The sequence below is a fragment of the Chlorocebus sabaeus genome, chromosome 12 (genome assembly GCF_047675955.1).
Source record: "Chlorocebus sabaeus isolate Y175 chromosome 12, mChlSab1.0.hap1, whole genome shotgun sequence".
In the NCBI taxonomy this organism is placed as follows: Eukaryota; Metazoa; Chordata; class Mammalia; order Primates; family Cercopithecidae; genus Chlorocebus; species Chlorocebus sabaeus.
In genome coordinates this window covers 82,444,118-82,471,482 of record NC_132915.1, presented here as the reverse complement: position 1 = coordinate 82,471,482, position 27,365 = coordinate 82,444,118, and the positions used below count along the sequence as shown (strand labels likewise).

General features: G+C 40.1%; 1 protein-coding gene and 1 pseudogene across 2 annotated transcripts in view; both read right to left on the bottom strand.

The window, feature by feature from the left end:
* Positions 1 to 904: 904 nt before the first annotated feature.
* The window catches only part of HSDL2 (hydroxysteroid dehydrogenase like 2), an 83,126-nt gene continuing 56,665 nt past the window's right edge, over positions 905 to 27,365 (bottom strand). The window contains exons 9-12 of one of the 2 annotated variants that reach the window (XM_037983654.2): positions 19,664 to 19,813; positions 14,261 to 14,389; positions 10,137 to 10,229; positions 905 to 2,876 (exon numbers count right to left, since the gene is read on the bottom strand). In XM_037983654.2, the coding sequence (XP_037839582.1) occupies positions 10,180 to 10,229; positions 14,261 to 14,389; positions 19,664 to 19,813 (329 nt within the window). In that variant the 3' untranslated portion in view covers positions 905 to 2,876; positions 10,137 to 10,179. The remainder of the gene's footprint in view (positions 2,877 to 10,136; positions 10,230 to 14,260; positions 14,390 to 19,663; positions 19,814 to 27,365) is intronic. The other variant, XM_007968401.3, reaches the window with a different exon arrangement.
* Positions 16,370 to 16,666, bottom strand: LOC103219843 (large ribosomal subunit protein eL38 pseudogene; annotated as a pseudogene).

Sequence of the window (27,365 nt, the reverse complement as noted above, 5' to 3'; positions counted from 1 at the left end):
CTCCAAAGGCAAAAAGAAAGCTAGGTAATATTTATAAAAATTAGGCCCGTGGGTAAAGCAGGTTTGCTGCTTTTTGAGAACTATCCATCTGCGTCCAGAAATAGGAAGCCCTTTGTCTGCTCTATTTGCTAATGGGCTCTGCCCTGAACTCAGTAATCTAGTTAAGAAACAGAAGCTAAGTTGAAAAGACCGCCTATTGAATTAAATCAGTCTCGAAAATTTGCATTTCTGGTATTTGGCCAGTTATTTTGAAACTCTTTGTAAAAATGTGTATCTATAAAGGAAAATCAGTAGAAATTCTTACAATAGGTGAGAGCATTAGTCCAAATAAACCTCACCTTCGACCATTTTGTCTTAACTGGGCTTCTTAGCATCAGCTTTCTGTCTTGGCAAATAACAATATTTGGGCCTGAATTGTAAGTTCTTTGCCTTTGAGATGTAAATTTTCTACCTTGTGTTACCTAGGAACCATCCCTTTCAAAATGCAATTCAGGATAGAAAATTTTTAAATGGTTATTTAAAAAAAGGATGAATAGTAGACTGTGATGGGTTTAAAACAAAGGTGTAATCTAATGATTGGATGGATCAGAGGAACTCATTGCTGGTCCCCTAACATTACAAGCTCAAAACCAGTCAGCTCAATTTACTCCAATTTGGAAAAAATTTTAAAGCCAGAAGGCAGAGATTCCGATGGGCAGCCTAACTAACAATCACTTAGGGCAATAATCAAGCAGGTCAGTCAAGAAAAGGGCAAGGTCCCTTGACTCAATCCCCCTGTTGGAATGGGTATAATTAGCAAATTCATGTTTTAATGACCAGAACCCAGAGATTGCTGCCTCACGGTATTTTCTACTTCTCGTTTTCCCAAACCTTAAAGAATGTCAAAGAATAAAATCTCAACAAATTAAATTGTAAAGATCTAATTGGCTTTTATTAGCGATTCATGAACCGGGTAGCATCCAGCCTACAAAATAAACAGAAGCTCCACCAGGTGTGACAGAACAGTCTGCATTTGTAAGGCAGCACTAGCAGGAACAAGGAAACAGCATAGTAGAAGTAGCAGATTGGTTAACATCAGGTTACTTCAGGTTACGTTCCTTGTGTGGATTAAAGCAGAGGGGGCTTCCTCGTCATCATCACGCTGGCTCATGTTGACTGGACTCCCTTTGATCAGTTGCAGTGAATCTCTGGACTTGTTGAAACTGTCCTATTTTTAAGTTCACTTTGATTACATGGACTCCATTCCTGGATGGAGAGGTGAGATCTTGGAGTTCCATTCAACATAAATGTATTGGAAAGTTTTTGTTAGATAGGGCTTGTTAATTTTGGCCTTGGGCTACTCCTTTCCCATCTCTGATCCTCTGCTTCCTAACTTGTAAAATACAGATTAAATGCTCCTGACATTATGATTCTAAGAAATGTCAGGATTAGCTAAATTGCTTAATGGCACAATAATATTAGAGTGGAAGATGAGAAGCAAAATTGTTACACTGAGCAAGTATTTTTAACTGATTGAAATGAAAGATAAGAGCTTTTTTAAAGTTTATCTTCCCCTCAACCCTCCCAACCTCTCAAACCACTGTATCAGCTTGCGAGGGCTGCCATTAAAAAAACCCCACAGATTGAGTGGCTTTTTAAATTGACTTATTTGGTGGGTAGAGATAGGGTCTTACTATGTTATCCAGGCTGGCCTTAAACTCCTGGCCTCAAGCAATCCTCCTGCCTTGGCCTCCCACAGTGGACGGCTTAACAACAGAAATTTATTTCTCACTATTCTGGAGATTAGAAGTCAAAGATCAAGGTGCCGGTGATTTTGTTTCTTCTGAGGCCTCTCTCTTTGCTTGCAGATAGCTGCCTTCTCACTGTGTCCTCTCCTGGTCCTTGTTCTGTGCACGCATCGCTGGTATCTCTTATGTCCAAAGGACACCGTGTTGGATTAGACTAACAGCCTCCTTTGAACTCAGTCACCTCTTTAAAGGCCTCATCTCCAAATAGAAATGGGAGGTAGGACTTCAACAAAGGAATTGGGGGTTTCACAATTCAGCCCATACCAATGCCCTATTCTAAGGTTCCTGTTTCAAAACATGGTAGCCAAATGCATACTCCTAGGGAGAAAATTATTTTGTTTTAGGACAATTTAAACATATTTTTACATGGAATACATACTGCAATTTGTTAAATTACATTAGTAATATTTTCCTATGGCTAAGTCTACCTGGAAAGCTAGTTATCAAAATGAAAAATGATTGTTTCATTTAGTCCTCACCAGTAGTAGTTAATTCGTTTTTTGTGATTTTTGTTAAATGCACTATATACGATTTTCTTTAAAATAAGTATATAAAAATCAAATACATCATTAAAATTTTCATTAGTATACAATCCAAAACTAAAAATTTTAAAACAGACTAGCTTCATTTTACATGACAAAGAGCTAATTTTACTGCTTGATCTGACTGGCTGCCCAAAATTCTTTTCTTGGGGAAAGACAGTGAGTGAGATGTAAGGCTCAAAGGGTTAAACCCTTGAAATATCAAAACACATACTGTCTTAGAATCCCACTTAATGAAGCTTATGTTTGATTAGCTTGCTGTTTTAATTACAATTTCAGGTCTTTTAGAGACAAATTCTATTTTTTCCAGAACAAACGTGCATATCCTTATAACACAACAGGGAAGAAAACAAACATTAGATTTTAACTGTTGAGCTTTTTTTACTTTTTGAGCATAGCAGTCGATTTTTTTTTTTTTTTTTAAATCTTTTCCTTCACAGTCTGGCATTCATCTGATTCATTAGCTTCTCCAATTTGATTGCTAGGGCCATGTTACCTTTAATCTTCAATTTTCCTGACATGAATGCCATTGTTGGTTTTAGTTTCCCTAAAATGAGAAAAGGAGAAGAGAGAAAAGCAACCATGAATGCCCTTAGGGATATACTGCTTTAAGAACACTCATTCTAAAAAGAATCTCGAGTTCTATAAACCTCAGAAGCACAGAAATTTCTGTTACAGCATTTTATATCAGTATCTTGGGAATCCCAATTCCTAGACTTAGATGTTAACAATATCCTCTAAGAGCTAGCATAAAAACCACAATCAGCAAAAGATTAGAGCAAATGTTTTTACACTAAAAAGATTTTTATACACTAAAGGATACACGGCCCTCTAATGAATTCTGCTAAACAAATACTGTCTATTTTAGTTAATTTTCCAACTTATGATAGTTCATTAAACTTTTAACATTTCAAGTTTAAGTTAAAAAAACCAAACAGTGTAAATGAACAAAATATTCTTAAGAAATGATCATTAAAAGTATAGTGTATGGACACAAAATATGTGTTAGCATTACTTTAACCAAAGAAATGCCAGGGTATAAAAAATGTGAGCATTAAAATAGAATTGTAGCTAGTAACAACATGTAATAAATATGAGCTCCATGGAGAGAAGTACATTTGTTATCTGCTACTCTTATTCCAGTGTCAGTACGGGGTCTGTCACATAGTGGAATTAATGAGGAAACAGACTCAAAAAGGATTTTGACTTGCCCAAGGTCACACAGCTTGTATGAGGCAGTGCTGCAATTCAAAGCCAGATATGTCTGCCTTTCATTTATGACTTTTTTTTCCCTTTTCTTTTCTTTTCTTTTTTTTTTTGAGACAGGGTCTCACTCTGTCTCCCAGGCTGGAGTACAGTGGTGTGATCATTGCTTACTGCAGCCTCGACTTCCCAGGTTCAGCCGAACCTCCTACCTCAGCCTCCTGAGTAGGTGGACTACAGGCATGCAACACCATGCAGGGCTAATTTTTTGTAGAGATGAGGTTTTGCTATGTTGCCCAGGCTGGTCTCAAGTGATCCACCTGCCTCCCAGAGTGCTGGGATTACAAATGTGAGCCACCTGGCCCAGCCTCATTTATGATTTTCTGTCTTACATTATGCTAATTGATATAGATGACATATCTCCTAGAAGGCACAAAATGTGTTTGGTATATTAGTAGCCACCCTCCCCACCACTGTGCCCCACACAGGTTCTTTGTAGAGAAAGTATGTGAGTTCATGTATTATATATATATTATATTAAGCGATTAAATGCCTTTAAATGATTCCAAATAGAGGTTGTAGCAAAGCCTCATAGAGTTATTATAGGTAGAAAGGATCAAGTCCAACTCTTTTAATGAATAAACTGAGCTGTGTCCTACTTTAAGACAATGTGATGTGAAAATCCCAATACTAGCAAATAATAAATGAAAGGGCAACTTTTATTTACATGGAGGATACTGAAGGATCTTTATTATTGAAGGAACAGAACAGCCCCTCAAAAAACACAGACATCTGGGTGTCCTTCAGCTAAATCAACTGGATCATGCTCTGTTATTCTACAGTGAAGCCTACCATTCCACCCACCCCACTCATACACATCTTCCAGTCAGCTTTGCAAAGCCTTGCCCATAGAGATGAATGGACATCAAATATAACCAAAACCAAAACATAGATAAGAGCAACTTGGAGGAAACAGAATGCAGGCTCAGACAAAAGATAACTAAAATAGAGTAAATGGAGAACAAATTAAAAATTCCATAATCTCTGCCCTCAGAGATAAAAGAAAATAATACAGCAAGGGATGGAGAACAGGATGCCGGTGGAGAAAGAGGGAAGGAGGAGGAGCACAGGAAGGAGAGACGAAAAGAAGAGGGGATAAAGAGGAAGGAGAGGGGAGAAAAAGGGAAAGGGGGAAAGGCAGCGATACCAGGGAAAGACAGGGGATGGGTTGGATTGACGAGGAGGAAGAAAAACCATCAGAAAACAAGATGAGCTCTTAGAAATTAAAATTTTACTCAACAAAAATAAAATGCAATAGAAAGGAAAAAGAAGGTGAGTCGATCTCCTAGAAGGTGAAAAGAATTATACAAATACATGTGCAATAGGAGAAATGCATGATTAAATCAGATGATCTTTTTCTCCAGAAAGTCAGAAGAGAGAAAACTGAGAGAACTATCAAAGAAATAACATAAGAACTTTTCAAGGGGCTGAAAAAATGACAGAAGACATTTACCTTTTATCACTGTGAAATATGAGACCACCACAGAGAAAGATGTCTCTGATTTCAAAAACTTTCAGAAAGGACAAGTGTAGATAGAAAAGATTAAGAACAACAACATCAAATTCTCAACGATAATCTTAAGATGATAAAGCAATGGCCTCAAAATTCTGAGGGAAAATGAATTGCAACCCAGAAATCTCTACCCAAATAATCAAGAGAGTTGGTGGAATAATAGTGGTTTCAGATACACACAAAAATTTTCTCTAAGGTATCCTTTCTCATGAAACTACTGGAGAATGTGTGCCACCAAAATGAAGATGTAAAGGAAGAAAGAAGACATGGGATCCAGGAAACAGGAGATTCAATGCAGGAGAGAGTTAAATTTCTAGGACAACAGCTGTGTAGCAGGCTTAATGAGCTTCAGGTCTGGATTATAACATGAAGACAAAGGGCTCCAGGGAAAAAATGGACTGACATGAGCTGATACATTTGACAATGTAGAAAACTGCATCAGGAAGCTGTGGGAAGAGTACAGGAAGACTCTGCTTAGTGTCATGGACTGAATGTTGGCATTCCCCACAAACTTCGTATCTTGAAGCTCTTGCCCTCAGTGTGATGGTCTCAGGAAGTGGGGCCTTGGGAAAATAATTTGGTTTAGGTGAAATCATGAGGATGGAGCCAGAATGATGGGATTAGTGCCCTTATAAAAAAAGGAAGAGCCGGGCGCGGTGGCTCACGCCTGTAATCCCAGCACTTTGGGAGGCCGAGGCGGGCGGATCACAAGGTCAGGAGATCGAGACCATGGTGAAACCCCGTCTCTACTAAAAAATAGAAAAAAATTAGCCGGGCGCAGTGGCGGGCGCCTGTAGTCCCAGCTACTCGGGAGGCTGAGGTAGGAGAATGGCGTGAACCCGGGAGGCGGAGCTTGCAGTGAGCCGAGATTGCGCCACTGCACTCCAGCCTGGGCGACAGAGCGAGACTCTGTCTCAAAAAAAAAAAAAAAATTAAAAAAAAAAAAAGGAAGAGAAATAATTCAGTGGCATTTAAGTCCAGCCACAATGTTGTGTACCACCACGCAACACGTGTGGTATCTATCTAGTTTCAACACATTTTCATCATCCCAAAATGAAACCCTCAGGGATTCAGCATTAGCAGTTCCCCTTGCCTCCAGACTCTGGCAACAACCAACAGCTCTCTGTGTCTATGGATGCACCCATTCTAGATATTTAATATAAAAGGATTTCGACAGTATGTGATCTTTGGTGTCTGGCTTTTTTCATTTAGCATAATGTCCCATGGTATAGTATGTGTCAGTACTTCATTCCTTTTTATGGCTGACAACTATTTCACTGTATGTATATACCACTCTTTGTTTATCCATGTATCCCTTAACGGACATTTGGGTTGTTTCCGTCTTTTGCCTATTGTGAATAGCGCTGCTGTGAATATGCATGTACATTTATTTGTTTGACTGCCTGTTTTCAATTCTTTTGAGCATAGATTTACAAGTAGAAATTGTTATTTGGTAATTCTGTAATTAACTGTACCTATACATCTATGGGTTTAAACCCATGTGTCTATAGTCAACTGATCTTCAACAAGGGTGCCAAGACCATTTAACACAGGAAAAAACAGTCTATTCCACAAATGGTGCTGGGATAACTGGATATCCACATACAAAAGAATGAAGTTGGACTCTCCTACTATCTATAAAAGTTAACTTAAAATGAATCGTAAACCTAAATGTAAGAGGTAAAACTCAAAACTCTTAGAAGAAAATATAGGGATAAAGCTTCCTAACTTTGATTTGGCAAATGATTGTTATATATGACACTGGAAGTAAAAACCAAAAAACATAGGTTGAACTTTTTAAAACTAAAAACATATGTGCTTCAAAATATATCATCAAGAAAGTGAAAGACAACCCACAAAAAATGTGAAAAAGCATTTGTAAATCATGTATCTGATGAAACGTAACTGAAAATATATGAAGAATTTTTTTTTTTTTTTTTTTTTTTTGAGACAGAGTCACCCAGACTAGAGTACAGTGGCATGATCTTGGCTCACTGCAACCTCTGCCTCCTGGGTTAAAGCGATTCTCCTGCCTCAGTTTCCTAAGTAGATGGGATTACAGGCACCTGCCACCATACCTGGCTAATTTTTGTATTTTTAGTAGAGACAGGGTTTCACCATGTTGGCCAGGCTGGTCTCGAACTCCTGACCTCAAGTGATCTGCCCTCCTTGGCCTCCCAAAGTGCTAGGATTACAGGTGTGAGCCACTGCGCCTGGCCATAATTTCTTAAAACTGAATAATAAAAGACAAATAACCAAATTTTGAAATGGCAAAGGACTTGAATGGACATTTCTCCAAGGAAATACCTTTGATCCATAAGCACATGAAAAAATGTGTATCATTTGTCATTAGAGAAATGCAGATTAAAACAACAAGATGCCATTTCACATCCACTAGGGTGGCAATAATGAAAAAACAAAATAGGCCGGGCACGGTGGCTCAAGCCTGTAATCCCAGCACTTTGGGAGGCGGAGACGGGCGGATCATGAGGTCAGGAGATCGAGACCATCCTGGCTAATATGGTGAAACCCCGTCTCTACTAAAAAATACAAAAAACTAGCCGGGCAAGGTGGCGGGCGCCTGTAGTCCCAGCTACTCGGGAGGCTGAGGCAGGAGAATGGCGTGAACCCGGGAGGCGGAGCTTGCAGTGAGCTGAGATGGGGCCACTGCACTCCAGCCTGGGCGACAGAGCGAGACTCTGTCTCAAAAAAAAAAAGAAAAAACAAAATAATAAAAAAAAAACCAGAAAAGAAGTGTTGGTAAGGGCTAGGATATGGAAAAATAGAAATCCTTGTACATTGGTGGTGGGAATGTAAATGATGCAGCCACCATGAAACACCTTTTGGCAATTCTTTGAGAAGTTAAACATACATTATGACCTAGAAATTCTACTCCCATGTAGATAGCCATGAGAAAGGAAAACATATATCCACACAGAGACTTGTATATGAATGTTTATGGAAGCATTATTCATAATAGCCAGACAGCAGAAATAACCTAACTATCCATCAGAGGATGAATGGGTAAATGAATTGTGGCAAATCCATATAATGCAATCATATTCAGCCATAAAAAGAAATGAGGTACTGATACATGCTACAGCTTGGATGAACCTCAAAAACATTATACTAAGTAAAATAAGTCAGATGCAAAAAATCACATATTGTATGATTCCATTTATTTAAAATATTCAGAATATGCAAATCAATAGAGAAAAAGCACATTAGTGGTTGCCAGGGGAGGTGAGAATGAGAAGTGCTTACTTACATATGGTACAGGTATTCTTCTGCAGTGATGAAAAAATTTTGAAACCAGGGAGAAGTGGTGTTTGCACAGCATTGTGAATGTTAAATGTCACTGAACTGTACACTTTAAAATGACTAATTGTGGCCGATTGTGGCCAGGCGTGGTGGCTCACGCCTGTAATCCCAGCACTTTGGCAGGCCGAGGCAGGCAGATTGCCTGAGGTCAGGAGTTCGAGACCAGTCTGGCCAACATGGTGAAATTCTGTCTCTACTAAAAATACAAAAATTAGCCAGGCGTGGTGGTGGGCTCCTGTAATCTCAGCTACCTGGGAGACTGAGGCAGGAGAATTGCTTAAATCCAGGAGGCAGATGTTGCAGTGAGCCGAGATTGCGCCACTGCACTCCAGCTGGGCTGACAGAGCGAGACTCTGTCTCAAAAATAAAATACACTTTAAATGGGTGAACTGTATGGTATATGAATTATATCTCAATAAAGCTGTTTTTAAAAAGCTATTGACATACAACAAGAAATTGAATTGTTAATTAAAAATATTCCTACAAAAAAATCCCAGCTATAAAATGGCTTCACTAATTAATTCAAATGATACAAAATCAAAACACAAAAATTAAGTATAGGTCTATATACCAGAAACAGGCAATTTGGAATAAACTAACAACAATAATTTCATTCACAATAGTAAAAAAGAATAAAATATTTAGTGGGAAAAGCATGAACCATAAGAGGAAAAAAATAATAGATTAAAGTTGATCAAAACAAAAAACTTTTGTAATACAAAATATACTATTAAGAAAATGGAAAGAGAAGCCACATACTGGGAGAAAATATTTGCAAATCACATATCCAATAAAGAACATGCATCCAGAATTTATAAAGAATCTTACAACTCAGTATTAAAAAGATGACCCAATTTTACTTTATTTTGTGTGTGTGTGTGTGTGTGTGTGCGCGTGCTTAGAAGCAGGGTCTCGCTATGTTATTCAGGCTGGTCTCATACTCCTGGCCTCAAGTATCCTCTTTCTTTGGCCCCCCAAAGTGTTGAAATTATAGGCATGAGCCACCATGCCTGGCTGACAACTCAATTTTAAAATGAGCAAAGACTGAATAGACAATTCACCCAATATAAATAGCTATTAAACACATGAAAGTACGTTTAACATCATTATTAGTAAGAAAATGCAAATTAAAACAACACTAGGCACGGTGGCTCGTGCCTATAATCCCAGCGCTTCGGGAGGCTGAGGTGGGTGGATCACTTGAGGCCAGGAGTTTGAGAGCAGCCTGGCCAACATGGTGAAACCCCATCTCTAGTAAAAATACAAAAATTACCTAGGTGTGGTAGTGCATGCCTGTAATCCCAGCTTCTTGGGAGGCTGAGGCATGAGAATTGCTTGAACCCAGGAGGTGGAGGTTGCAGCGAGCCAAGATCATGCCACTGCACTCCAGCCTGGGAGACAGAGCAAGACTCTGTCTCAAAAAATAAACAAACACATAAACAAACATATGAGATACCACTACATGCCTACTAGAATGGCCATAATAAAAAAGACAACAAGCCAACTCTGGGTGTACTGCCTATGAGTTAACCCTGCTCTGCAAGGAGCAGTTAAAAAAAATGTTTTTAAAAGACAACAAGTGTTGGTGAGTAGGTAGAGAAAATGAAACCTTAATACACTGCTGATGGACTATAAAAATGGTATAGGCACTGTAGCAAATAGTTTGGTAGGTTCTTAAAAAGTTAAATATTGGCTTACAGTGGTTCTCACCTGTAATCCCAGGACTTTGGAAAGCTGAGGTGGGAGGATTGCTTTATCCCAAAAGTTCAAGACCAGCCTGGGCAACAAAGCGAGACCCTATCTCTATTTTATTTTAAGTGAAAAAAAAAAAAAAAAAAAAGTTAAATATCAACTTACCATATGACCTAGCAATTCCATTCTTAAAAATCTACCCAAGAAAAATGAAAACAAATATCCATACTGATACATGTATGAGAATGTTCATAGCAGCAATATTCATAATAGCCAAAAACCTGAAACAATCCAAGTGTCCATCAGCTGGTGAGTAAATAAACAACATGTGGTATATCCATACAATGGAATACTATTCAGCAATAAAAAGGAACCGAACTACTGATACCAGCTACAACATATATATGAATGAATATCAAAAGCCTATGCTAAGTAAAAAGACCTAGATGCAAAAGACTATACACTGTTTTATTCTATATATATAAAATGTCCAGAAATAGCAAATTTATAGAGACAGAGAGGAAATTAGTATTTGGCTGGCTAGGGGGTTGGAGTGGAAATAGGATCGACTGCAAAGAGACATGAGAGAATTTTTTGGTGTGATGAAATGTTCTCATAACATACAGTCCATAACTGGACTGTAGTTATGGCTGTGCAACTATAAATTTATTAAAGATCATTTATACTTAGGATGGTAAATTTTATTGCATGTGAATTAGACCTCAACAATACTGTTTTAACAAAAGGTTTTTTAAAAAGCTAGTAAGCTCAATGTTTTTTTTTTTTTTTTTTTTTTTTTTTTGAGACGGAGTCTTGCTCTGTTGCCCAGGCTGGAGTGCAGTGGCCAGATCTCGGCTCACTGCAAGCTCCGCCTCCCGGGTTCACGCCATTCTCCTGCCTCAGCCTCCCGAGTAGCTGGGACTACAGGCACCCACCACCTCGCCCGGCTAGTTTTTTGTAATATTTAGTAGAGACGGGGTTTCACTGTGTTAGCCAGGATGGTCTCGATCTCCTGACCTCGTGATCCACCCGTCTCCGCCTCCCAAAGTGCTGGGATTACAGGCTTGAGCCACCGCGCCCGGCCAAGCTCAATGTTTTATACACACACACACACACACACACACACACACACACACACACACACACACACCTCCTCAGGTAAAGTAATACTGCTCAATTTACTTTATTTCTATCATACTGCTCCACCATATAGTGGCCTCTATTGGCCAAAAGGAGAGATTCCAATTAGTTGGTTACTAGTTGCTTTTTTTTTTTTTTTTTTTGAGACAGAGTGTCAGTCAGTCACCCAGGCTGGAGTGCAGTGGCTTGATCTCAGCTCACTGCAACCTCTGCTTCCAAGGTTCAGCCTATTCTTGTGTCTCAGCCTCCCAAGGAGCTGGAGTTACAGGCATGTGCCACCACACCCCGCTAATTTTTGTATTTTTGGTAGAGACAGGGTTTCGCCCTGTAGGCCAGGCTGGTCTCAAACTCCTGACCTCAAGTCATCCATCTGCCTTGGCCTCCCAAAGTGCTGGGATTACAGGCATGAGCCACCATGCCTGGCCTAAATTTTATATTTATAATGTATCCACTATATAAACTAGGCATAGAAATGGCTATGGTTTCATCAAAGAGAATTCTTAGGATATAAAGTCTAAATTGTGCCCATTTAGAGGAAAGCAGATGGGAAAAACAGAATAAAAGGACATAAGAAGCACAAGCAAACTCATTTGCTCCCGATCTAAACCATACCTATAAAATATACTTGATAAGAATAACTGCTTTTTTAAAAATAATTCATATAACTGACTGACCTCATCCAGTGAACTCAAGACCACATTCAAAGAAAGATACCAATAAAAAGCCTATTATTTCAAGTGTATGCTACGTAAGTGAAATGTAAATTAAAGAAAGAAGTCACTTGATTTCTTCACCTTTGGAGGGCAGACTAGCATAAGCTTTGGAGTTAGCTTGGATTCAAATCCTAGCTCTATTTTCTCATTCATCAGCTGACCTTGGGCTTATTATTTAATTTATCAAAGCCTCAGTACTTACTGCTATAAAATGGAGAACATATTTTATTGGAAAGGACTGTTGGGAGTATTGCTTAACCTATAGCAATCATATAATAAATAAATCATACATAATTACTGTTACTTCCATTTAGAAGTTGACAATAAATTTTTATTTTAAATGGTCTTCATGTTCAATACTTATGAGAAACCAGTTCACCAATTCATTGAGCATTTATTAAATGTGTCCAAAGAACTGTGTTTAAGCTCTATGGAGAGATAGTTGTTGAAACACTGAAGAAACACTAAACTATTAAAAATCATTAAAGGGGCCAGGCATGGTGGCTCACGCTTGTAATGCCAGCACTTTGGGAGGCCAAGGTGGGTGGATCACCTGAGGTCAGGAATTCGAGACCAGCCTGGCCAACATGGTGAAACCCTGTCTTTACTAAAAATACAAAAAATTAGCCAGGCATGGTGGTGGGCACCTGTAATCCCAGCAACTCTGGAGGCTAAGGCAGAAGAATCACTTGAACCTGGAGGCAGAGGTTTCAGTGAGCCAAGGTTGCACCATTGCACTCCAGCCTGGGCAACAAGAGCTAAACTACATCTCAAAAAAAAAAAAAAAAATCCTTAAAGGGAAAACCACTGATAAACATTGAAAAGATATTACAGTGTATTAAGTGAAAAAGATTGCCAAACAGTAGTAATGGTATGATCCTGTTTTTATAAGCACACATGTATATTTATATACACTCACACACACAAATATACATATGTATGATGCTAAACCAAATTATGCAAACCATAATAAGATGAGCATAATATACATATATAGATGCTAAACCATATTTTGGTTTGGTTATGGTTTAGCATCATACATATGTATATTATGGTCATCTTTCAGTGGTATGGTAAAAATAATTTTATTTTCTTTTTTCTTAGGTATACTTTCTCTTTTTTTGAGACAGGGTCTCATTCTGCCGCCCAGGCTGGAGTGTAGTGGTCTTATCTCAACTTACTGCAGCCTCCACCTCCTGGGCTCAGGCAATCCTCCTACCTTAACCACTGGAGTAGCTGGGGACTACAGGTGCGCACCAGCACACCCAACCAATTTTTGTATTTTCTGTAGAGACATGGTTTCCCCATGTTGCCCAGGCTGGTCTCAAACTCCTGGGCGCAAGTGATCCTCCCACCTTGGCCTCCCAAAGTGTTGGGATTACAGGCATGAGCCACCATGCCTGGCCTATCTTTTCTAATTTTCATATGAACATTTAACACCACTTTAAAAAAAGGGAAAAGTTGAAGAAATGTTTATCATTAGTACACTGTATACAGACTGGCTTAGATGGAATGTAGGCAATTAGCATCCTGAATTAGAACTGGAAAGAAAGACTTAGAGGGCACAGAATACACCATGTTCCTGTTTAGAAAGATTAAAACAGAACTAAGTCTGAATAACATTTATAATTCATTCCATGAAAGACTCTTTAGATCAGAATGTTATGCTTAGTTTCAAGTGCTGCTTCTAGTTTTTTAGAATTTGAGTTAATTAACTTATCATTTGGAGTAGTTTTCTAAGAGTAGAAAAGAGAAAATTATCCTTAATTTTCTGGCACAGTTAGAGGTAAATGGACAGAATAGAAAATCACACAAAAGGTTCTCTGGGTTTGGGACTCCACAGAAAGCAGGGTTACTAGGCCATGGCCGAGGGCTGGTATGTGTTTCCTGTTCAAACAGCTGGCAAGATGGAAGCACGACCTTACTCTTGATAAGCGAATTGCTGCTGCTGAGTTCAGTGCCTCCAGTGACTGGGGTGTTATTGGAAACATAATACCTTAGGCCAGCTAACATGTTGAAGCCCACTCAGGAGTCCCTTTGAATTATCTCTCTGTCCCCAACATTACTGGCTTCTCAGTAATGGAAGAAAATAATTCTGACATCTGCCTTCCACCTGTGAGAGGAGGGAGAAGTGGCAATAGAGGCAACAGTAAGAACAGCCTTCCCGAAACTAAGATTCCACTGCTGCCAACATCTACAAGTCTTGATTATTTGGGAAGGGATAAAGCAAAATATCAGAACTAAATTTTCTCTGAACAATAAGGTAAACTAATAAACTGGAAAACTCACCTGAAAACATTTTTACAAAGTCATCAGTAGACATACTCATCACCACATCTGCCTGATCAGAAGGCTCTCCATATCCGACATTCCCACCCTTGCTTTTCAGATCAAGAAACCACGTGCCACCATCTTCACCTAGAGAGATAAACATATGGAAATCAATGTTAGAGGAGCCCTGTTCTTCTTAAATTTAATAATTACTTCAATTAGAATAATCTTACAAAATGCTGTTTCCCAAGTTAAAATCGCCAGACCTCCATCAGTCAAATTCAGCAAATATTTATTAAGCATGTCCAGGTATTCTGCTAGGCTCTGAAGACCCTTCAATAAAAAAAAAAAAACCATGGTTCTACTCACAAAAGAGGAAGTAGAGGGTGATGTGGGAGCATATTAAAAAGTCAAAATACCCGGAGTAAGAAAACTCATAAAGACAGAAAGTAGAACAGTGGTTCCTAGGGACTGGGGGATGGGGGAATGGGAGTTACTGTGTAATGGGTATAGAGTTTCACTTGGAATGATGAAAAAGTTCTGGAGAGAGACGGTGATGATTGTTTTTTGTTTTGTTTTGTTTTCTTTCTATTTTTTTCTTTTTTTGAGACGGAGTCTTGCTCTGTCACCCAGGCTGGAGTGCAGTGGCTCAATCTCGGCTCACTGCAAGCTCTGCCTCCTGGGTTCACGTCATTCTCCTGCCTCAGCCTCCCAAGTAGCTGGGACTACAGGCGCCTGCCACTGTCCCCAGCTAATTTTTTGTATTTTTTGCAGAGACGGGGTTTCACCATGTTAGCCAGGATGGTCTCGATCTCCTGTCCTGGTGATCCGCCTGCCTCAGCCTCCCAAAGTGCTGGGATTACAGGCATGAGCCACTGCACCTGGCCGGTGATGACTGTTATAAAACAATGTGAATGCATTTAATGCTACTAAGCTGTACACTTAGAAGTGGTTAAAATAGGCTGGGCATGGTGACTCACACCTGTAATCCTAGCACTTTGGGAGGCCAAAGTGGGCAGATCACCTGAGGTCAGGAGTTCGAGACCAGCCTGGCCAACATGGTGAAACCCTATTTCTACTAACAATACACAAAATTAGCCAGGTGTGGTGGGGAGCACCTGTAATTCCAGCTACTTGGGAGGCTGAGGCAAGAAAATCGTTTGAACCCGGGAGGCAGAGGTTGCAGTAAGCCAAGATCATGCCATTGCACTCCAGCTTGGGCAACAAGAGTGAAACTCCATCTCAAAAGAAAAAAAAAGAACAAAAGAAGTGGTTCCAATTTTATATATCTTTTACTGCAATGCAAAATTAAATTTTCAAAAAGGGTCAGGAAAGCTCAGTTGAAGCTGAGATTTGAAAGTTAAGTAAGAATTAGCTGGATGGACATGGTAGAGGGAAAGTATTTCAGGCAATGAGAACAGCATATACAGAAAAGCCAGAATCAAGAGTGCAGCATGTGTGAGGAACTGAAAAAAACACAGTGGCACTAGAAGGTAGATGGGTGTTGGATGAGCTTGTGAGGCAGTCTAGGTCTGAGCACAGCCAGTCACGTAAAAGATTGAATGACTTCATCCTACAGGATGTGTCATATGGTAAGGTTTGCGTATGGCCCTACCTGCAGTGTAGATAATACATGGAGAGAAATCAAAAGAATGGAGAGGGCTAGTAAGGATGGTGTTGGGATAGTTCAGGAGCTTGAGGGTGCATGCCTGGACTGGGAGCATGGCAGAGGCATGGAGAAAAGTGGGTACATTTGAGAGAGAATTTCAAGGCAGAACCATAAGACTAGGTAACTGCATATGAAGAGGAAAAGGTGGGGAGGGTACATAGGAATGATCTGCTAGTTCTTGGCTTGGGTGGATTTGTTTTTTAAGTGGGAGAAGACTACTGAAGAACAACAGATTGCTTTATTTTTAATTTTTTAAGACAGGGTCTTGCTGTGTTGCCCAGGCTAGAGGGGAGTGGCATGATCACCGCTCACTGCAGCCTCAACCTTCTGGGCTCAAGCAGCCTTCCTGTCTCAGTCTCCCAAGTATCTGGGACTATAGGCATACATCACCATGTCCAGCTAATTTTTTATTTTTATTTTTGTAGAGACAGGGTCGCACTATGTTACCCAGCCTGGTCTCAAACTCCTGAGCTCAAGTGATCGGCCTCCCAGAGTGCTGGGATTACAGGCATCGTTTAAAATTTTAATACAGCTCAAACCAGCATGTCTGGTTCATCTCAGCTCCTTCACTGTCAAACCAGGGGGCAGGGACTGCTTCAGTTTCTCTGCCTTCTCTTTGTCTGTGACAACCAAAGTATAATCCTGCTGCTGTGAACTTTATTTTTCTTGATCTTGACAGATATGGCATCCACTTGCCTGGATCTGAGCAGAAAGTGCTTGATTTCCTCCATTTTTCTTTTTCCTTTCTTTCGTTTTTTGAGTCAGAGTCTCGCTCTGTTGCCCAGGCTGGAGTGCAGTGATGCGATCTGGGCTCACTGCAGCCTCCGTCTCCGGGGTTCAAGCAATTCTCCTGCCTCAGCCTCCTCCCAAGTAGCTGGGACTACAGGCGCACACCACCAAGCCCAGCTAATTTTTATATTTTTTAGTAGAGATGAGGTTTTGCCATGCTGGCCAAGCTGGTCTTGACCTCTGGTGACCTGCCCACCTCAGCCTCCCAAAGTGCTGGGATAACAGGCATGAGCCACCCAGGAATTTCCTTAATTTTTCGAGGCATGGCAACGAAGCATGCAGAGAGAGGGTGTGGATCGACAGTGCCCAAGAGACACAGTAAGCCAGACACTCAGCAGATTTAATGGGTGGTTGCAAAGGCAGGTCCTGGGAATGGTTGTTTTGGACATTTTCAGGCTGAGACATCTTTGTGATAGTTAACTAAAAATGTCAGATGAAGTCTGGCTAAGCTATAGAAACAGGGACACATAATCAATCGGTTCATATGGTCTTTGAAGCCACGTGAATGGTTGGGGTTTCCTAGAGAAAGTGTCAGGAGTAGAGTGTCAAGAGTGCTGAGACAGTGACCTGAAGAACACTGCTTAAGGGAAGGACAGAGGAGAAGCAGCCAGCAAGGGAGATTGACAAGGTGTGATCACAGGCAGGGAAGGAAAGCAAGGAGGTTACAATGAAGGACCGGGGAAGGAGCATTTCCACAAGGAAAGTGTGGTCAACAGTATCAAATGCTGCAGTGTGGTCACAAGGGAGGAATGACACATGCCCACTGGTGACATGGAAGTCATCGAGGACCTTGGTGAAAACCAATTCTGTGAAATGGAAATAGATGGTATCAGCAGGGTGTGTTCAGGGGAGTAAGTTGTAGATGAACATCAGTCTGGCTCTGAAAAGGAGAAAAAAGATGGGGTGTGTGGTTTGTTATTATCATTGGGTTCTGTTTTAAAGTTAGAAAAGAATTGAGAACATTAAAATACCACTGGGAAGGAGGCTGCAAGATGAACAGATTGAGGACAAGGTATAATTAACAGCACAAAATTCTTGAGAAGGCCAGGGAAAACGGGATCTAGAACTTTGCTTCCAAGTATGATCCATGGACTGCAATACTGTCATTACCTGTCAGAAATGCAGAATCTCAGACTCCACTCCAGACCTACTGAATCATTATTTTACATTTTAGGAAGATCCCAGATACTTGGTATAGACATTAGAGCTTGAGATGCACTGATGGAGAGCTGAGCTCCATTCTACTAAGAGGGAAGGAGGCGAGGATGATACCTATCATGGTTGATTTGATATCTGATGGCAGGAAGCTGAAGGAATTTATGTCTGAAATCTTCTACTACCTCTGTCAAAGAGCAAGTGGAATTATCTGCTGACACTGGCAGGGAAGAGGTGAGGGGAAATATGGGAGATTTCAGGAACACTGAGAAAGTTTAAAATAGTAACTGTGGAAAATGCAGCAGTAAGCTGACCATGAAAATACAGAATTCTGAAGTGTTGCTTAAACCTCCGCTGAAGTGGGGCAGTAGTCAATTTCTGCTGGTACAGATCCACCCAGGTGGTGTGATTTTTTTTTTCTTTCCTCCCTCAAAACTTAGCAGCCTGGATGCAACTGTGGAGCAGCCAGAGAGTTTGATTCAGCCAGGACTAGTCTTTTGACAGGTGATGGCACAAGCACAAAGGGTCCAGCAAGTTTAGGACACAAGCAAGAGAGTGACTGAAGCCATGGATGGTGGATCCCAAGGATGGCAAGGAAGTAAGAACAGGAAGGCAAGATGGATTAAGATAAAGCAGAGAGGACGAAGAATAAAAACGTTTGTGTATAATGGGGCTGAGGTAGCTTTTTTTTAACATAAATTTTATCTGTTTCTTACTTTTATTTGTTTGAGATGCATCTCACTGCGTGGTCCAGGCTGGAGTGCAGTGGCTATTCACAGATGTGATCACAGTGTACTACAGTCTTGAACTCCTGGGCTCAAGTGATCCTCCAGCCTCAGCCTCCTGAGTAGCTGCGATTACAGCTGCATGCCACCATCCCTGGCAACTAGTTCTTAAACTATTATTAACATGGGTAAATTTTATATGGAGAAGAACAATATTAATTGGTTTTTAAAAGCTAACTATCATCCGGGCACCATGGCTCACACGTGCAATCTCAGCACTTTGGGAGGAGGCTGAGGCAGGAGGATCGCTTGAGGCTAGGAGTTTGAGACCAGCCTGGGCAATATGGCAAAACCCCACCTCTACTAAAAATACAAAAATTAGCCATGTGTGATGGTAGGTGCCTTTCATCCCAGCTACTTGGGAGGTTGAGAAGCAGGAAAATCGCTTGAACCCGGGAGGCAGAGGTTGCAGTGAGCCCAGATCACACCAATGCACTCCAGCCTGGGCAACAAAGCGAGACTCCGTCTCAAAAAAAAAAAAAAAAATTTTAAAAAACAGAAACGTATAAAAAGTTCACTGCTTTCAGACTGACCTGTTAATGTCAAAGATAAAACTGGCAAGGTGCCTATAGTTGATAAATTACTGTATCATATTACCTGTCATGATCCATATGCCCTTCTAAGCAGGATTTTCTCTCAAATATGCCAGAGTTATATAACACTGGGAATATTTGTAATAAAATTTACTTTACATGTGTCCGTACGCACTGATCTTAATCTAGAAATAAAAATCATTGGGAGGCTGAAGTCGGAGGATCACTTAAGCCCAGGAGGTCGAGGCTGAAGTGAGCCATGATCATGCCATTGCTCTCCAGCCTGGGTGACAAAGACCCCATCTCAAAGAGACAACAACAAAAACAAATTAATAGATATAGGTGCTGTTCTTGAATGTCTATATTCAAGAGTAAGGGTCTTGAATGCAGCCAACTATCCAGGGCATCACTGCTGGAGGCTGATTTTCTTCCAAAGGAAACACCCTATTTTGTTTCATAAAAACTTCAGATTACCAGATGCAGTCCTTACCGGAGAGTTCAAACAGATAGATTGCTTGAGTGGCTTTAACAATATCATCACTGAGAGAATCCTTAACAATTCTAAATGTTTTTTCCACAGCTCCAGAACGTGGTTTTGGTTGCGGCTGCGGTTTCTCTTCTTTGAATTCTGGAACAGCACCTATAAGATGTTATTCAAGCAAATGACTTTAATGCTTGGCAGTGAAGGACCACACACAGAATTAATTAATCAGCAGGACAGACTTGCCACCAATTAGACCTATTTGACCAAAATGACTTTAAATGCATTAAGTGGCATGTAAAAGCATAAATCATATTGACAGAATAACAGTCAAACACACATCAATTGTGACTATAAATGTAAATGGTTTGTACTCTCCAAATAAAAGGCTAACTTTCAGATTAGGTTAAAAATACTACTAAACTATAAATATTCATTATAAACAGACCTTCTATATCTGAGCACTTTGTGAGGCCAAGGCTGGGCGTGGTGGCTCATGCGTGTAATTCCAGCACTTTGGGAGGCCAAGGCGGGCGGATCACTTGAGCCCAGGAGTTCAAGACCAGCCTGGGCAACATGGAGAAACCCTGTCTCTACAAAGAATACAAAAATTAGCTGGGTGTGGTGGTTGGTGTCTGTAGTCCCAGCTACTTGGGAGGCTGAGGTGAGAGGATCACTTGAGCCTGGGAGGTGGAGGCTGCAGTGAGCCGAGATCACACCACTGCACTCCAGCCTGGGTGACACAGGGAGACCCTGTCTCAAAAATATAAATAAAATAAACAGACCTAAACACAACTACTGGAGTATTAGGGATGATAATCAATCACTCCTTTGTCAATTTCTCTGAGTTCTAAAACCAAATGAGAACAAAAAGACACTGGAATCAGAAAGATGGAAATCAAAATATCAGCTGTGGAATTAGTGGAGCTATACTGGAGACTGTAGCTTGAATCAACACCCAAGTGTGCTTTCTAATCACTCTACCTCTATATTCAATCTATTCACATAGTCCTTTCACCCATGGATTGATCCTGCATCCTCCCATCACAGGTTAGAAATGCTCTGTTAAGTACAGATCATGTAGAAAACTGAGGACAGCCTGCTCAAAAAGAGAATGCTCAGAAGGGTCTGACATACAACCTCAAGTTCTCCCCATCTCACTTACTCAGATTGATCCTCCCAATAGATGAAAAGGGAGGTTAAACTATTAGCCCCCTGACTAACAGGCTGCCTTCTCTGGAAACACTAGGTCACGGGAATGAAGGTTGCCTGCAACATTTTAAAACTTGCATTCACTTAACCCATTGGCTATAACAACTTAACATACGATGTTAAGCCAGGGGAGAAGACATCAGTTCATAGGACTGCTTTGCTCCCGTATCATGATGCAGCCCCCCAATACTGTCACGGTTTGTGTATTTATTTATTTATTTATTTATTTTTGAGATTTGTCTCAAAATCTCGCTTTGTCACCCAGGCTGGAGTGCAGTGACTTGATCTCGGCTCACTGCAACCTCCGTCTCCCGGTTCAAGTGATTCTCCTGCTTCAGCCTCCCAAGTAGCTAAGACTACAGGTGCCCCCCACCATGCCCGGCTAACTTTTGAATTTTTAGTAGAGACAGGGTTTCACCATGTTGGCCAGGCTGCTCTCAAACTCCTGATCTCAGGTGACCTGCCCACCTTGGCCTCCCAAAGTGCTGGGATTGCAGACATGAGCCACCATGCGCAGCCTCTCTGTTCCTTTATTTATCATCCTAGAATCACATAGGGGCAGCTAAGTAGTTGCCCCCAGAAACAGGTAAGAACAATTCATTAATTTAATTAACTCCAAGGCCAATCTGCGCTCTAGGCTGAAGGTGAATCTGTTTCTCGACTCAAATTATACACAGCCATCTTGTCTAATACAACTCCCCAAAGGTTATTAAATGAAATCTAATTGACAGCATAAAGATACTCCATAGTACAAAGGAAGCTATTAATTCATAAAGTATACTGAATATAAATTGCCTTTCATTATGATGTTTCCACAAATTAAAAAAAAAAAAAACCCTTTTCCTTTTAAAAATTAAAGTACAAACAGATATTAGAGATGAAAGCCTTAAAGAATTTCTTTAGCCTGTTTTATTATTGTTTTAAAATTTACTACAGTGTACCCCTTTATTGCCTGCACTGGGGGCTGTCCACTTCTCCTGCCTTGCCCTTAGCATGGTGCTGCTTTTTATTGATGTGTAACATACATTCAGAAACAGTGATCAGGTGTATCCAGACCAAAATTTATGTAAGAAAGTGAAAACATCGTGTCATCACCACCTAGGTCAAGAAAGAGGATGTTACAGGTATCCCAGAAGCCCACTCCACAACCCCTCCTAATTGCTAACACCATATATTAGTTTTGTCTCATGTTTATCATCAAATAAATGGAATCAATCATACAGTATCTATTTTTATATGCCTGCCGAACCTTTTAAACTCTTCCAAAAAAAATGCAAGAGGAGGGAACACTTTCTAATTAATTACGTGAGGCCAGTTTACCATGACACCAAGCCAGACACAGACATACAAGAAAACTGACTAGGGTAGACAGACAATATGCAAATGCATATACATGCATACATACATAAAATTAAGTCGAGAAGTGATGGGTTCTACTTAAGAACTGGGATACAATGTAAGAATATTTTAGTTAAGATAGTTTTTGAATAGATACTGAACTAAACAATATAAGGCTGAATATGTAAATACATACACACGTACATATTTATTCTACAATTTGAAAACATAAAATTGGCCAGTAGTTCATCTTTACCAGTTAAATTTGAAAAAGGTATTCCCCATGCTTCAACGATAACACCTAATACTTTCTAACCTTTGCAGTGCTTATTTGAGCAAGGCCACTTCCCAGTTATTTTCCAAGTGTACACCAGTGTAAGTGAATGGGACACATTACTATTAATATAAGGTATTATTATTTAGAAGCCAATTTTAAAATTGAGCTATGAATTCCAATATTTATCTATTTATTTATTTATTGTTTTTTGAGACAGGGGCTTACTCTGTCACCCAGGCTGAAGTGCAGTGGTACAATCAAGGTTCACTGCAGCCTCAACTTCCTGAGTTCAAGCTTCCTGAGTAGCTGGGACCACAGGCATGTGCCACTATGCCCAGCTAATTTTTTGTATTTTTTGTGGAGGTAGGGTTTCACCATGTTGGCCAGGCTGGTCTCGAACTCCTAGACTCAAGCGATCCACCCGCCTCAGCCACCCATGACTGGGATTACAGACATGAGCTACTGCACCCGGCCTCAAAAAGTTGTTTTAGAAGACATGGAGAACATTCACAATAATTAAGTAATGTTAAATTAAATGAGAATCTATGCAATTAAACATAATATAAATAAAGCTTCTTTAAAAAAAAAAACACACTATGAACCTACTGGTAAAATATTTATTTCTGGGTATACATTTTAAGTTATATGTGCAAAAAAAAACCACACAGTGGTTGAAAAGAAATAAGCCAAAATATAAATGTACTTATAATTGGATTACAGGTACTTTAAATTTTTTTCTTTGAGCTGTTCTATACTTTTTTTTTTTTTTTTTGAGACAGAGTCTTGCTGTGTCACCCAGGCTAGAGTGCAGTGGCGTGATCTCAGCCCACTGCAATCTCCACCTCCCAGGTTCAAGCGATTCTGGTGCCTCAGCCTCCCAAGTAGCTGGGATTACAGGCGCATACCACTGCACCCAACTAATTTTGTATTTTTATTTGAGACAGGGTTTCACCGTGTTGACCAGGCTGGTCTCAAACTCCCGACCTCAGGCGATTCGCTCACCTCAGCCTCCCAAAGTGCTGGGATTACAGGTGTGAGCCACTGCACCTGGCCTGTTCTATACTTTTTTATACTTCTGTATTAAGCTTTTCTTTTCAAAAATGTTTTTAATTTTTAATGTTTTAAATTTTTTCTATTTGTAGCGATAGGGTCTCGCTATGTTGCCCAGGCTGGTCTTGAACTCCTGTCCTCAAGTGATCATCCCGCCTCTGTCTCCCACAGTGTTATGATTACAGGTGTGAGCCCCTACATCCTGCCCGTACTAAGCTTTTCTATACAGACTAATTTAAAATGCTATCAAAATTGAGTAAAGTATATAACAAAATTGATTGGCTGTAGCCAAAACTATGTTAAGGGGATAAATGCACAAACTTTATTTCATTATTTTAAAAGAAATAACAATAAAGTATTACCCCAACAAGTAAGAACAGGAACAAAACCGACCTCAAAGAAAGGAGAAAACAATAAAGCAAAAGTAAAAAATGTAAGGTATCAGATGGTTGCACAATTCTGGGAAAATGCTAAAAATCATTAGACACTTTCAAATGGTGAATTTTTTTTTTTTTTTTTTTTTTTTTTAAACAGAGCTTCACTCTGTCGCCCCATCTGGAGTGCAGTGACATGATTTTGGCTCACTGCAACCTCCACCTCCCGGGCTCAAGTGATTCTCCTGCCTCAGCCTCCCGAGTAACTGGAATTACAGACGTGCACCACCACACCCGGCTAATTTTTTGTATTTTTAGTAGAGACAGGATTTCGCCTGTTGCCCAGGCTGGTCTTGAACTCCTGAGCTCAGACAATCCGCCTGCCTCAGCCTCCCAAAGTGCTAGGATACAGGCATGAAGCACCGTGCCTGGCCTAAAATGGTGAATTTTTTGGTGTATGTAAGTTATATCTCAAGTTGTTTGTAAAAGGATAATGAATCAGAAAAGAGAAAACCTGTAGAATTAAACATGAAATAAAATTTAAAATCTGGTGCTTTTGAGAAAAAAAAATAAGATACTATAAAATAAGCAACTGATCAAGAAAAAAGAAAAATAATCTTTAAAACAGAGGAAAGAGGCCAGGTGCAGAGGCTCACACCTGTAATCCTAGCACTTTGGGAGGCTGAGGTGGGTGGATCACCTGAGGTCAGGGGTTTGAGAACAGCCTGACCAACATGGTGAAACCCCGTCTCTACTAAAAATACAAAAATTAGCTGGGCATGGTGGCGGGTGCCTGTAATCCCAGCTACTCAGGAGGCTGAGGCACGAGAATTCCTTGAACCTGGGAGGTGGGGGTTGCAGTGAGCTGAGATCATGCCACTGCACTCCAGCCTGGGCGACAGAGTGAGACTTTTTCTCAAAAGAAAAAATAAAAAAACAAAGGAAAGAGATAAAACAGTTTGAAAACTTTAAAAAACTGTGTAAGTGAAATACTACATGTCAACTCTTAAATAGGTTTTGAAACTTCAAATGGATAATTTTGGTTTTTTTTTATGTTTTAAAAAGCCTATAATTGAATAAAATAAAGGTTCTGAAAGAAATAAGTTCAGAAGAGACCCAAATGACTTAGTAGGTATTTCAAACCTTCAAAGAAGAGAGCATAGAAAAAGGCCGGGTGTGGTGGCTCATGCCTGTAATCTCAGCACTTTTGGGAGGTCGAGGCAGGTGGATCACGAGGTCAGGAGATTGAGACCATCCTGGCTAACAGAGTGAAACCCTGTCTCTACTAAAAATAAAAAAATAAAAATAAAATTAGCCGGGCATGGTAGCACGAGCCTGTAATCCCAGCTACTCAAGAGGCTGAGGCAGGAGAATCGCTTGAACCCAGACGGCTCAGGTTGCAGTGAGCCAAGAAAACGCCATTGCATCCAGCCTGGGCAACAGAACGGACTCCATCTCAATAAAAAAAAAAAAGGAAAGAAAGGAAGGAAAGAAGAAAGGAAGAAAGAGCACAGAAAAAGAACATTACCCATTTAACATATTTAAAATGTAACAAGTTTATTACACTAAAAAAAGTAGATACCAATCTAACGTCTCTGATTTAAAAAATATCCATCTTATACAAATGTTAACACCTTACTTATGGTAAAATCTGAAGATTTTTCTAATTAAAATTAAGAATAAAATAAGGATAATTAAAATAAAATAGTTTTAAAGAACTCGTGGAAGTTCAAGTCAGTGTATTAAGATATATGCCAGAAATAATCCTTCAAAGATATTATTATATGCAGACAAGAAGTTTTACCATGTAGAAAATCCAAGATAGTTAATAATAACTACAGCAACCAATAGTTATAGGGGGCCTCCTGCATCAAATGTACAATATGATGTACTATCACTCTTATTCCTCACAATAATTACACAAGGAAAGCAAGAGGTGACAAAACTGTTTCAGAGAACTGAAGTGATGTGCCCAAAATGACAGATGTAAGTGGCAGGCACCGGATTTGAACCCATATTTGTCTTACTCCGAAGTCTATGCTTTCAATGAGTACTCACTCTCTCTCAGAAACTATTAGATGTCTTTAAAAACAACAACAAAAAGCTCATGATGGTGACCAGATACAGAACATACAAAAGTTAATTTCCCCCTTTTTATTTTTAACTTGCCTTGTTCCAGAAAGCATTTCAATTTGTTTAATAAAAACAAATGGAATTCAAGATTAAATCCAGGCAGTCTGACTCCAGAGCCTGCAATTTTATCCACTGGGTAATAAATATGTCCTCAACATTTTCTTCTATGTTTAGCAATCTAATTTTTTATATAGCCAACATAAAAGCTGAGCACAGTGCTGAGATGTGAAACTCACCAGAAGTTGACCAAGCAAAGGCTGCTAAAGCAAGGGCAGCGAGGACACAGGGTTTCTTCATGTTTCCAAAGGCAGGTCATGTGTTTCGTTTTAGCAGTTGTACACCAGAGAGAACTGAGTCTGTCATATAAATAACTGCTGGAACCCCTCCCTTCCTAGTGGGTAACTACTTCAGGTGATTTGTATATTAGTCAAGGTATATCATCTACATATGAAGTGCCAAGGAGATTGCAGCAAAAACTTTAGTTTATCCCTGAAAGACATTTGCCAAGAGATAAATTGCATAATTCATCACCTGGATTATTGAGATGTAAACATGATGAGTTTGCACAAGAGAGAAAAAAAACTTCAGGAGACAAAAAAAAAAAACAAACCAATGATAGATTTTAAAGGTGCAGCCATCAGACTACAAAAATGTAAGCCGGAATGGGAAAGAAATATTTATGGAATTCCAATACACACAAGAAGATGACGTATGGCTGGTAGTCCCTGACACAGGCTCTCCTAACTTCACACTGAATAAATATAAAAATGCACACACACAAAAAAGGGGAAATACTGAACATCACCTAGACTGATACACAATCTATTGTCTTAATCTAGGAGGAGAGGTTCAGCAGCTCTAAGGTACACAGAGTCAGCCTCAGAAAGACAGGTCTCCTGTGCTTTCCCTCATGAAAGATCTCAAAGAAAGAATACCTCTGCCCACCCGAACAAAGAAGAGAGGCTCGCGCTGGATCAGACTCTGGGCTTGTACCAACTAAGATCAGGAGCTGTCTCTCTGTTTTACACACGCTACTTTTCAAGACGCACTCTATATGATTCCTCATCCTCATCTTTCAAATCCAGTTCCAAAGCTTGTAGCTCCCAAATAAGATAAGCAGACAGTAGGGGAGTCCTGCAGTGCAGCATCCTGGGAAGTACATGCCCCAAGGCATAGCTGGCAAGGATGGGGAGGGGAAGAACCTTGGCAGCAAAGCATTGCAGGAGAGAGTAGTTTTTGTGTTTTTGTTGTGTTTCATGTTGTTTTTGAGACAGGATCTCCCTCTGTCACCCAGGCTGGAGTGCAATGGCACAATCACAGCTCGCTG